At 38.5% G+C, this 13745-nt stretch overlaps 1 protein-coding gene across 19 annotated transcripts in view; it reads right to left on the reverse strand.

Annotated features, from left to right (window-relative positions):
• Positions 1-1054: 1054 nt before the first annotated feature.
• Positions 1055-13745, reverse strand: part of TUB (TUB bipartite transcription factor) — a 142198-nt gene continuing 129507 nt past the window's right edge. For 13 of the 19 annotated variants that reach the window (XM_083838193.1, XM_083838194.1, XM_083838189.1 and 10 more), the window contains 8 exons: positions 12821-12892; positions 11794-11915; positions 10700-10891; positions 10032-10144; positions 8812-8926; positions 4015-4113; positions 3443-3614; positions 1055-2165 (listed from right to left, as the gene is read on the reverse strand). In XM_083838193.1, the coding sequence (XP_083694319.1) occupies positions 2032-2165; positions 3443-3614; positions 4015-4113; positions 8812-8926; positions 10032-10144; positions 10700-10891; positions 11794-11915; positions 12821-12892 (1019 nt within the window). In that variant the 3' untranslated portion in view covers positions 1055-2031. The remainder of the gene's footprint in view (positions 2166-3442; positions 3615-4014; positions 4114-8811; positions 8927-10031; positions 10145-10699; positions 10892-11793; positions 11916-12820; positions 12893-13745) is intronic. The other 6 variants (XM_083838181.1, XM_083838182.1, XM_083838192.1 and 3 more) reach the window with 1 other exon arrangement.

The raw sequence follows: 13745 nt of genomic DNA on the forward strand, positions 1-13745 counted from the left end.
GAAAAGAAAGCACCCATGAGCAAAGCATTCAGTATCAGACTGCAGCTCATTACTCATCATTTTGATCATTCTTTAAGAGAACTGACTGCTCATTTCTTTCAAATAAAAGACATCTTTCCATTTTATACCATTGTGCAGAAATGCTTCTTGCAAAAGATCAGAAAAAAATTACAGAACCTCCTGTTATTTAAAGATCACATTTGACAGACCGAGTCTATCAACAAAACACTGTTCAAAGTCAGAAGACATTTTTTACATAGATTTCAAAAGGATTAGAAAAAATGCTGGCAATTACTTATTTCCATCTCTTATCTGAGATTTCCTTGCCTGTATACTGGGAAGGAAACCTGAAGGGAAATGTGAAAAAGAGAGTATATTTGTGTTATTAGTTGAAACTAAACAGTCCAGATGGCAAAACCTCTCCTTGTGGCCTGTCCCCTGTAGTCAAAAAGGGACTGACAGCTACAAGACAAGCAGATTTGATCTCACTTTCTTATTATGTAAACTTTGGTTGTGCAACATGAGTCTATGAAGATAAAAAGGAGAATCTGAATATATACAGTATAAAATACAACTACTTTTTCACTTTACACACCTTTCAATGCCCTTTCTGGTGAACTACATACTACATTCTGTTGTGTGCCTTTGGCAACAACATTGTATGGAACAATGTCAGAAAGATTCATTATTTTTAAATCTGTTTTATGCTGTGCTTTCAGTTGCAGCTCTTGGATTTTGAGACGTTTAGAAAAGAAGAGAAGAGAAGCTTGTTCTTTCCTTGTGTTTTGGAATGGTACTTGGTTATATATTCCATACAAATGGGAAAAAATGAAACAAAAACTTCACACTATTTTTATGCTATTCAGTGACCTGCCAATGTCTCATTTGTATGCAGCATACACTAGATTTGCCTAGAAGGATTTAGCTCAGTAGCTGGCACATTTACATTACAGAACAACATACACAGGTTCAGTCGATTTCATTGTTCTTACAATGGGAAATAAATATGAAAAGTGATTGTTGCTGAAAGTTCAAAAATGCAGTCAACAAATTGTGAAATTGCAAAAGGTCAGACAAATTTAATAAAATATTTCCATTTACCTTCCTCAGCTTTACACAGCCTGCTTAAAATAATAAGATTATCTGCAGAAAGCCTTTACCCAACTGTTTATATCACTTCATACAAAATATGTTTGAATTACCACAGCAATACAAGGCTATAAATTCCCAACACGCAACATGCCAAATTCAGCATAAGTTACGCTTTCTTGGCACCTAGAGGTTTCCCTTTTCCTTTTCTGTACTCCCAATACATTTTCATTTGAAAAAATTAAAAAGCATATAGATGTTAAAACATAATGACAGCTTAGAATTCAAGTGACTTGTGCAACATTATTTTGTGCTTTCTACTTCTTCATTTCCTCCTACTGCGATTAAAATTCATCATGCCCTTCTACATATACAATAGGAATGCATCAAATTCAGTCCATTATAGGTTTTCAACCCTTAGACTTGGCTTTAAACTACACGAGATCCTTGCAAATTCAAAAAGGTGCTTTTTTTTGTGATCTTTCTTTCATGTTGGACGATGTCAAGTTCTGATTATTCAATGTAGGAATGCAACCTTGAGGTATGATTGCAGCCTCAGAATAAATCTTAAACGTAGAAAGAAATTTTTCAAGAGCGCACTTTCTGGATTTAAAAAAGACACACCGTTATAATGGTGCTACTAGAGCCACGGTACAGTACATCATGGCACATCTCCATAACATAATCAAGAACATGAGATAGAACCTCTATTTACACAAACTTGATGCCACTTCCAGAAAAATATGACAGAAAAAAAGGAAAACATTTCCTGAATGTCCTGAATTTTTAGAAGGTTCCTTTTACTTTCTCTCCAGCAATCCAGTGGTCCTCCGCAATTGCATTTTCCCTGACCTGTTTAGTACGGACCATGGGTGACACCAGCAGGAATTAGGAATCACATGGCAAACGGCTTCCTCTGAGAGGATGCTCTCCCATACCCCCTTACTCACAAGCCAGCTTGCTGTCAAAACTTGAAAGGGCAATAGCAAAGGCTTGTAGCGCGCACATTGGATAGTTGTAGTCCATGGTGAACACATCCTCAGCCACACGGCCAAACTGCATCACTATATAGTCAGCTGCAAGAAAGGTCATAAAAAATGACAAAGCGTTATTTTTGTTTGCAGCCCTCATTGAATAAACATACATGCAACATCCTCCTCTGGCCCAGCTGAACAAAATACAAATGAAACATGCTCACACATCAAACTTCACAACACTTACTCATGTGAGTGGGTGTACTGATATCAGAGAGGGAGAAGCAAGTTGAATGAGGAATATTTAAGTGGTTAAGGAGTGCAAGACTTGTTACTGACTTTTAGAGAAATTACATAGATAAAAAATGTGTTGCTTTTTTTTTTTTTTTCAAACAGAGGTAAAATTATTTCTCCATAAAATGATCAAGCTTCTTACAGAGACCTAGTACTTAGTTTCACGTGCCACAAGAATCAATTAATTCTATTCCTACTTAAGTGAAGGCAAGTGGACAATTAAGCATAAGGTAGAAAGAGAATGTATGATTGTGATTTAGATGTTGTCATGTATCCACGTTGTATCATATTCAAAAATTTTTCCCTCAACATTTTTTCCTTTTTGTACTCTGGCAGCAAGAGGAAATCTCAGCCTCATTCACAGTCTGAAACAGCATGTTTCATTGAAGATGTGGATCTAATTGTTTTCCCTTGGAAAACACATCAAATTCATACACCGATGTTTCAAACAGCGTTGCTTCTGGAGACTGGCACAGCCACTTTTACCACAGTTTCCTATACTCCCTGGCTGTCTAAGCATGACACTGTCCTAGTCCAGTGTAGTCCAGCAGCCAGTGACTATTTATGCATTCCTGAAGCGAGTGCAAAGTGGGGCAGTATCATTCTGCTCAAACGCTTGTCTTTTGCACTGCTCCAACAATTGTACCTAAGCCTGAGAAAAAAAGAGGGCCCTACATGGCTGACGGAATGCAGCATGAAGGTATGGAGCTAGAGGTGGTGTGAAAGGTGGTCCTGACATTTTCTAGTCCTGACATTTTCAGGATGTTTGGTAGGGCTAATGTTACAAAGAGTAGTAACAGCAAAGTGGATACAGAATGAGACCAGTCAGACCGCCACCGGTTGGACAGTGTATGGAGACCAGAGCAAACAAAAAATCAAGGAAGGGCAGTGTGATGCAAGTGATTCAGTGAAGTGATGCTGCCCCATGGTCCTGCTGACCAGGGGTACATGAGGCACAGATGCAGTGAGTTGGACCCACACAACTAAACTAAACTCATTCAGGTAACAACAATAAGGGCAGAATCACTGTCAGGCTGGGTATGTAGTCCTGTTTCTACACATTAAAAATAGAGAGCCATACTTACGATCATTATCATGAATAATCTGGAAGTTCTTCACTGAGGCCTGTGTGACTCGACCATGGAAATTTAAAACATAGGACTGAGTGTCATCATTCCAGACTGGAGTTTTGTTATGTAGCTCAATGACACTCTCTGTATTTTTGTTCTGCCATCTTGCAAGCAGTGTCTCATGTTCCTGCACACACCACAGATAAGCACTTCAGTTTAACAATCACAAAAGATGAAAACATAAATTCACATACACACAAATGTTCATAAATCCAAGCCCAAACACTTAACTGTCACTGTCAACTCTCAGCACAGCATCATCAAATGAAATAGAGAATTCTGAGTATCTTAATAAGGCTATGCATTCGAGTCCTTTTTGAAGCTTGGAAAAGGTTAGCTGCATCTTTTGTTATCTAAATACATTATTATTTGTAGTGCTGTTGTGAGTCACAGAACTACTCACACATTCCATTGTTCTTAAACTGTTTTAACACATTTTTTAAATCTCTAAATCTCCAGAAATGCAAAAAACTAACTCTATCTGAAAAAAAAGTAAAGTAATTTTTATTGTTGACTGATGGACTTACATTTCGTGGTCTGATGGAAACTCGTTCATGGTCCATATTCATTCCTGGTATGATCACACTCATTTTACGAGGTCCTTTAAACCCCAAGACATTTGTTTCCTAAATGTAATTAGAAAAGAGCTCATCATGTTCTATATTTTTAAAATTAATTTCTCCAACAGAGAGACACAGCAATAGCCCAGCGAACTTAACGTTAGTCAACTCAAAACATCTTGAACTCCTACCTTCACTGGCACTGCCAAACTCTAGCTTTGTCTGAGAAGCTCTGACAACAGGAAAAATAGAAATAGAGAGGTTTCCAAAAACACTCCTAGCACTGGCTGCCAGCAACCTGAATACAATTTAAGAAATAAAAAAATAATTCCTTTGTTAAAAAAAGATATGAACTAACTAAATTGCTTGGATACTGCTGGATCTGAAAATATAGTAGTAGTATTTTAAAAATCATAAAATGCAGTCACACATTTTGATGAGAGACTAAATTAAATATATGGGACCAACTCCATTTATTCCAGAGCCAGCACAAGAGCAAACAAGAAGAAGCTGCCAGTAAGAGCATCTGTTACCAGTGCTGTGGTTTTCAGTCTTCAGATATATTATGCTTAAAGATGAGCATGGTAAAAAACAAACACATTAGCATGAACGCAAATTTTTGAGCTATGGAGGCAGAGAAAGTAAAGAAATAACATGGGCACCAACAACAAATCCATGGAAAGAACAAGTTCTTCCATTAAGTATGATTTGATGCATTTCTGACCAGTTTTTCACAAAAGCATCCAAGTATTGCACTATCCTCTTAAAACATAACCACACGAAACAGTGACACCTCTAAAGGTCCAACTCCACCCCCCATGTTTTGTAGTATTTTTGTAGTACCTTTTTTTTTTTTTTTTTGGTCATATACATTTTTCCCCCTTCACCTTTCACAAGCGAAGGAGGCTTTGCAAAATTTATTTGTACAGAATATTTTTCATCCATCAGACCTTTGAAATAATTTTGGCTGTGTCAGCAAACCACCTGGAGATTTTACACAACTCATTGATGATTTTAATGCATGCTAGGAAAATTCCACTGAGACATTTTAATACTCTTGAAGCAATCTAGGTATATTTATATATGTCCATGGCTATATACTTTAATGGGAAAGATTCAACCTCTTTTCCAAATCACTTGTATCAAGCCCCTGGCAAAGTAAACCAATGTTTTCAGTTCAGTTGGAAGTGTATACTTGGTTTTGTATCATGACAAGACTCAGACTAAAATGACTGCCAGCAGATTTTATAAGCAGGAGAGACTCAGCAGAGCAGAAGTCAATTTCTAAGAAAAGATTCATAGTTATGCTTATTTCCACTAACTACTGACAATTTTGGTCTTCTCTGCAATGCCTTACAAGCTTTTCTTCTCATCAAGCTGCTGTTACGCTATATACAATTCATTTAGATGCTGACTGGTTGAAGACATTGTTCAAGGTAAAATTAAATAATAGTGCTGAATCACTTCCCTCCCAACAAGCAGTGCTACCACTCTGAAACAACAGTACTGTATTCTTTGGATTTACTCAGAAACACAAAATCAGTATTTCTGCCAAATGATAAAGGAATGGTTTCTAGCTGCACATTGTATCAGTCACCAATTACACCAAACATTTATTGGCAAGTGTGGCAAATCCTTTTGCTAAACTCAAGGTACAGAATTAAAACTCTACAAGCATAGAATATATGAGGAAAACAGTAGGGATAAAAGAAGAGCTTAAATTAAGAGCAGACCTTTCCAGTCTACGTTGCAACAACCAAAATTAATTCCCCTTGTCTCCCTGGTTCTCTACTTTGCATGTGCAAATTCAAGACTACAAACAGCATTATTAGGGAACATAGGCCAAATTATGATTTCACACCATTTTAATGTCACTGGCAGTCTTGAGTTACATAGGAGCTCCACATAATTGCTGTGAGCTGGCAGAGCTCTACAGACTTAAATCAGCTACGGACTTGGCCCAGTGTTGCTGAGAAGCTGCACTCTCTGCCTCTGTGCCCAACCAGCAAAGCTGCTCATGCGTCAAAGCTCCTGCAAGCATGCGTCACAACAAACTGGACTGAAAGAGTGCAGACCCTCTCCCCGTGTTGCTTTTAAAATATTATACACTTTCATAAAACTATGGCAGCTATTCACTGTATTGGGAATAGCTGCCATGATAAAAGCTGTATGCTGTATATGCCAGCAGCTCCCAGGAGACTCACAATTTCATTACCCCATATTTGTCTTTACTTCAACTACTTTCCTCTCTGGACTTGGATTTGCACAGGCATACCTTGTACTTAATATATTCTGTAGAAACATATATTTCCAGAGAAAGCCCAGAACCACAAAACCCCACTACATGAGAGCATAATGCAAGTGATTGAGGCCTGATCAGGAGCATAACTTGCTGTATTGAAACCTGAGTCACACCTTACAATACCAGCTGAGCTCCCTGCCTGTAGAATCTGATGCCAACTGAATTGTGCAATACTATGGATATAAAGGAACCTGGAGCAGAAAATCCTAGTACGAAAGGTACAGTTAGGTCTCCTCGTTTCTTGATAAATTCTGCCAAGCGATTCTGAAATCAGCCATTAGGTGCTGCTGCAGATTTATTAGTGTGCTAGCCTGCCGCCATCGAGAAGAGTAAAAATGGGTAAGAGCACCCGATGAAACTCAGTCTTTGCACTAATGTTATTCATGTTGCTTGAAACATTTCTTAAGGTGAGCTCCACAATGAGAGCTCTCAACACATTTATCCCACAATTAACAACAGATATTGTCACCTTCTGCCTGCATAAACCAGACCTGCCAAAGATTCAGCAGGTCAGGCTCGGTAAATTGGTGGAAGCGGGTACAGCTTGCTCTCCAGATGGGTACTTCATTGAATGAGCTGAGAGACAGTGAGCTGCACAGTGGCACTTTCAAGATACTGCTTATTATAGTTTTTGCTGCAGGGAAAATCTCAAGGCAAGGATTAAAAGGTTACCTTAGGACAAGGGTGTTTCAGGAGTGCTCTTTACGGCATTCTTTGCTGTGCTTCTGCTGCTTTCAGGAACAATAACCTCACCTTAGCGAACCTAGCTATTAATGAAACTTAATTTAGGATTTCCTTTGGTCCTCTGGCCATAGCACACCAGCAAGCCTGCTGCCTTTTGCCATGAGTATTAAGACATCAGTGGAATGAGTCATTTTCTTATACAAATGTACAAGTTTTAAACTGCTGATCTGAAAACAGGCATATAAAACCAGCCTTAGTCTTATCCACATTCTCCAAACAGGGACTGTGGTTCTGCTCTTTCCAACACGTGCACTGCACTTCTTATTACCTCTGCTGACTGCAACTGAGTTTCTTATTTTGTATTGTTAATTGTTCAAATATCAATATTGCTCCCTTATACAAACAGTGCCAGAATTTTTCAATATTTAACTTTTTTAAACTGTTTTTGTTTTCTCCTTCTATTTCCAGTTTGCACCAAATGATTATTTACCCGGCTCTAGAGAATGCCCTCCTGTGTAAACTAGTAAAATCACCTTTATTAAACATGGAAGTTCTAGGTTCCTACTGAAACTTCAGTTGAACTATAAACTGACATCAAATCCTGGACTCTGTTGTTAAATCCTGCTATCTGGATTTTCTGAAATTCTCAGAGTTTCAAATCCAACCTGTATAGAGGGACCATATTGTGCACTTGTGTCTGCAGAGACCACGTGCCCAAATAAGTGCAAATGAAGAAACACATTATTTATAAAATAGTCACACAAAAACTACAAAGTAAGCAGCAGAAAAAGAACACTTTAAAAGTTAATACTGTCACCCCTCGGTGCTCTCAGCACTTTACATGGAAAGGATGGTTCTCTGCTTTCCTTTTCCTTTCCTGCTTAAAGCTTCCAGGCGCACTGCTCCTTGCATCCTGAAGCTGAACTTTCCAGGGACACATTCTGTGCATATGCTGGTGAAATGCTGTGACAACTAGACCTCGAACTGAAAGAGCTCCAGACATTCTTGATTAGAGTTAGACAAGAACTTTTCAGAAAGTGATTCTTGAATATTTTTGTCAGTTGTTGATTTAGGAAAACAGAAAATTTTCTATAGAACTGCATATACAAATTAGAAGAGTTACTTGGACCCAGAGATTTCTGGACAGAACACTCTCACTAAAGTAGTTAGTCATCCTGTAACCATTCCACAAAACCAATTGTGCTCCAAGTCCTGGTTGTTTGCATTGCCCCTGACAAAAGCTATTTACTCTCCTATAACAGACAGTTTCCTCTCATTCAAATGCATTTTAGAATTTTGTTTTGTTTTGCTTTCCTGGTAAAAAGGATTTTTAGAGCTTTTATGCCAGTCTCTTAGCCACTGCTGCAGACCCAACTGTCCAGCTATGTGTTTTGGATCAGAGAGGCCTCCCCAGAAATGTCATTACAAATGATCATGACTTATTTCAGCTGTTCCAGGTACACAACTTCTCCCAGTTCAGGAGGCTCCCCCAGATGGTGCCTGCAGTCTGTGAAGCATCCTACCGCTTTGAGGGGTTATGTAAAAGCTCCAATGTCTTCTGATCAAAAGTGAGAACTGGGCAACCTGGTTCTATGCACAACATTTTTCACCTCTACTTTCCACTAAATTTCCCAGTTTCTCCGGTCAAGATCAGGTGTTTCATTATGTCAAAACATAAATGTTGACTTACATAATCTTAAGCGAGAAGGAAATTCAGTGTGTTATTTCAGAAACTGAACTGCCCTTTCTTGCATACTTTGCCTGTGAGCAGTACTTACATAACAAATAGCAGCTAGCTCCTGACGCAGGATACTCGCCTCCAGGCTTGATGTTGTTTTCATTGGATTTACTCCATTGTCATAAACTGTAAACTTAGTTCCCATAAGATTTGATCTATCAAAAAAATGGAAAATCCAATCACCATTTGTCAATTACACTGCCTCAGACATCTATCCTTTACTGCATTGTAGCCCCAAAGGAAAGACAAATAATATAAAGCACAAATAGTTGTTAACTCTAATCCCAACTGAATGGCAACTCCTGAATTAAAGGCCGTAACAAAAACGTAAAGGTAGAGCAGAGTACAGCGAAGGTTCCTATCATTACACTGAAGACTTCTGATCACATCTCATAAACTAGTAAATTCAAGACGGCAATAAGGTAGGGTTAGGGTTATTTGTCTGATTTTTTTTTTCTATTTTTTTTTTCCCAGTATGCTTACTCTGTACAAAACCATCTGCATTCTTACCTAACTACTAACTCCACTGGACTACAGACAGTGATTTTCATAAGGTTATAAATAAGATCTGTCTTTACTACTTAAATGGAAATCATACCAAGAAGTGCAAAATACAATTTAGAAAACATTAACACTGCATTATCCTCCTTCTGTGTTTGCATTGCAGCAGTACATTAAGTTCTCAGATCCACACAGGCAAATAGCAATTAGGGGTACAGTCCCTTTCCTCCGGCACAGACAATCTAAACATACATTGAGAGGCACCGTGTAGGTATCAACAACAGACTGATGTATGATGGGGTGACAGACAGAAAAGAAGCATGTGGTTCTGAGCAAATTCCACTACATGTAAATAACTCTAATGAAGATCTTAAGAAATGAGCAAAACTCAAGAGATTTTCAAATTATTTAAGAGACAGAACTCCCGAAATATCAACAGCAGCTAGTTATAATCTGCTTGTGTACTTCTTAAAATTCCATTAAGATAACTTGTCTGCATCTTTGGATGCCCATACACCCTTGAGAATCTGGCCTATGAGCATTTAAGAGCCCCAGTCTGCTTTTAATAAAATGTGACTTCATAAGTACTTGAGAAATTCCGAAAATATGACTTGAAAACTGGTAAACTGTAAAACCATTATCACATGATGTAGTCAAAACTCCAATTACGAAGCCACAGTGATTAAAGACTTCTTAATTTCAAATGAACTTTATAGTCTCTCTCTATGTATATAAATTCTTAGATATATCAGTGTTTACCTCAGTTTTCCAATAAAACTCTCTCCGCCCCGAGACAGGTCAGTTGGGTCTATGGAGATGAGGTAATTAGAGGTTTTACTCTTCTTTCGCTTCCTTCCAGCTAACAGAAAAACCTAAGCAGTGCAAAAAAACATCATATTCTAGAATGCCAAAGGGGTTAGCGCACACCACATCCTGCTTTGATATAAGGAAACCATAGGCAATTTTTCTGTCTTCCAGCACCATTAGCAAACAGAAGATCTCCTGGGACTTAGCAAAAACAGATAAAAATCATGAAGAGAAAGTAACTTCTCAACCATTCAGTCCATTATTTATGGTTTAAATAATTAAATCCAACCTATTTTGTTAAATGTTTAATTCTAGGTTGTACTGTCTCTTCCACTAGTATTGAAATAGATGCTTTTCAGGCCACAGAATGCAGAAAGCCCTGATTGCCGTCACATTAAGGTGCCATGCATGGATTATTTAAGGCCAAAGATTAGACATATGAAGAAGGGCAGCAGAACAAACTGATACTGGTGTTTTGCTTTTGAAAGACAGTAGGGCAGAACTCAGTGAAAAGGCATATAAAATACAAGATTATATTTTCCTTGTAAGACTTTTTCAGATTTTTTTTTTAAAATATATATTCAGATGCGACTGATATGCCATTCAAGGTATTTTATGACCTTTTTACCATGCTCCCTTTCCAAATGGAGGTAATATGTAGGGTACATCCCTCGATCCATTCCTTTCTTGTCTCTTGTGATTCTGCATTTGACGGTGACACCCTGTGGAGCAGGTCTTACAGCAAATTCCTCCAGGTCATCGACATCTATGAGAGGCTCATTTGTGGAAGGACTAGGGGCTGAGGCCGCTTCCTAAAACAGTAAACAAAACTCAGGTTTCCTCAGCTTTGAGTTACAAGGTTATAAGTACAAAGGAGTGACATTTGATGACAGCTGCACTTTAAAAATAAAAAAGGACATTGTCTTTTCTGTTCTGATAGCTCAGTGGCTTTAAGGCAACTTATCAAGCTAACTACCTCTCCCTATCCAGTTGGTTGAGTTCTTGGCTAACCAAAGGCCCATAGAGAAGTTCTCTATCCTACTGATGCTGAGCACACAGACATATCTGGCAAAGAACAGGGCAGCTGCACGATCAGATTGCTGTAATGTTATAAAGCAGACTCCGGCTCACACTTTTCCATCTCAACGTGTTTCTCTTTTGAGAAGGTTCATATCCAAGCACAGTGATGGTCTTTGAAGGTTCATATCCAACAACAGTGATGGTCTTTGACGAAAGGAAGAAATGGGATGGTGAGAGATGGATTAAGCTAGAGAGAACTCCAAAAGGGACAAGACTTCGGTGCAGTATATAAAAGAGTGAGCCACCATCAACTGGTTTAGCCAGAGCTCGTGATGTAGAATATATGAACGCTTTGAAGCCTTATTTTATCTTCAGATTGTAGCAGCAAGAGCAGGGTGGGAAAATGCTGAGAAAAAAGCAATAGATCCTTCTGAGCACCCACAAGAGGCAGAAAGGTAAATATTTACTGTTTACCTTCCTCTTCATTTAAGTTCAGACAATATTTGCTATTCATTACTCCTAGTCATTATTTTCATTGCTTCTGTGAACTGAGAACTATCACAGTAAATCACTTCAGAGATGCTTTAGTGTATACTGAGAACAAAATAGGAAAGCCAGGCCTGTCCTGACTGTTCTCTGAATTGATGCAGTACACAGAAACCAACATGCTCCTTCTTTGGTACTGACTCCTTACCTTATTGGATTTCTTGCTTGTGGCAGAACCAGGCCGGGTGTTACTGTTTAGCTGTGAAGAGCTGGAGCTGTCTTCATCTTCCTCATCCTCTTCCTCATCAAAATTCATGCTGCTTGAAATGCCTGAGGAGAAAGCAGTGCCCTATGAAATACTGATACACTGAATCTGCCCATACTTGATGTAAAATACCATTTACACTGTTGCACCTTTAGGCTTACAGGTGAGAGAGGGTGTGTGCATGGGGGGGGGGTTGCTATATGAGGCACTGTACAAATAATACATGGCTGAGACAGCACCTGCATGAGAATCCAGCACATTTCAGCAAATGAGAAAGGAAATACCGTTGTTTCCACTCCACAGAGAGGACTGAGGTACCCATTGATACATGAACAATATGCAGCTAGGAATTAAATTCAAATCTTCTAAATCCCATCAAGTACTTCAAACACAACGAAAATCTTAAACCTGAAATTGAAGCTGAGTGGACAACCTATGACAGCCATTTGGAAACCTTACCAATTAAAATAAAACCCTTCTACAGCACACTTTTAACTGTTCCTATGAGATCGGATAAAGCACAGATCTTAACAGTGAGAGGAAAACATTCACATCAAGGAAGTGTTCTTATGCATATTTATTTCATGTAAAAAGCAGTATCAGTGCAGGCCATAGGAACTGCCTCAGAGCACTTAAAAATTTGACTTTAAAAGAATTCAAAACCTCAGACATTTCAAAGGGGAACAAAACTTTGAACATCAAACAGGATTTGGCAGCAGAAAGTGTCAAGGGTGGGACATTTGCCAGGCCTAGTTCTTCAAGGAGTATCATGCAGATGAAGCCACCCTGTACTCAGGTTTCACATATCAGAGGCAACCTACGCAGCATTTTTTTCTCCCCCCCAAAAATAGAAAAAACTTGGTCCTGAATTTCCACTGTTGGTAAGTCTGATGCAGAAGGATAAACGAAATGCAAAGATTTCCAGAGCTAAAAAGCATGGGCATAATTAACTTTTTCCTTCTGTACTTACCAGGAACATGATCCAGGGCGACAAGACTGGATTGGGAGGTGGAAGAGGACCAGGATGTATTTGCATGGGGATCTGGGAAAGGAAAAAATCCATGGGCTTGATTCTGCAAACCCTTAAGTGAGTGAACAAGCCTGACTCCTCATAGGACTAAAGGCTTATGCAATGGGGCCAAATGACTGCTGCCACAATTTTCAGTTAGGGACATCATGTCTTTCTGCATAATCAAATTCACCTTCCACCTGCTTATACCTGCTGTCACTTTCTTTGTTGTGTTTTGAATAAAGTCATTTCTGAATCCCATTCAGAGCTCAAGCTTACCATCCATGCAAAAACACTTCTGTGAATGGCGTGCCCTTCACAGTAAGTTTTTGGCCTATTTTTGAATTCTAATATGCACAAAATAAGCTGATAGACACACCTGATATACACAGATTTTACACAAATACTTATTCAGTAACACTGAAAAAAGTATTCAGACTCATAGTTGGATGGCCTAAATTCTACCTAAAACCCTGTGCATCCTAATTATATTACTCAGGCTATCTAAATGGTTCTTCTGTGACTTCATGAGTAGACATCAGACTTTCCTGCAACTTAGTCTCTGGAATATGAGCTCGGTCTGCAACAAGCAGAGACTGAACCAAACTAATGTAAGAAATATAAATATTGGAGACAGTATTAATAATGGTTTTCTTCAGTTCAAATTTTGGAACTGTATGAAGAAAATAGACGTCAAAGAGCACAATATTTTTTTTAATGTTACTGCTGCTTCCAATAACTTGAATGCATATCCCTTTAAAACAGCTTTTGACACTAGATGCAGACTGGATAATAAAATAACACCAAAGCAGTAAGAGCAAATAGAAATGAAATAGAAGCACATGCAATTTTTGTTTTTCATTCAGCTGCACTGCAAATGGTCTCA

The sequence above is a fragment of the Anser anser genome, assembly GCF_964211835.1.
Source record: "Anser anser genome assembly, chromosome: 5".
Classification (NCBI taxonomy): Eukaryota; Metazoa; Chordata; class Aves; order Anseriformes; family Anatidae; genus Anser; species Anser anser.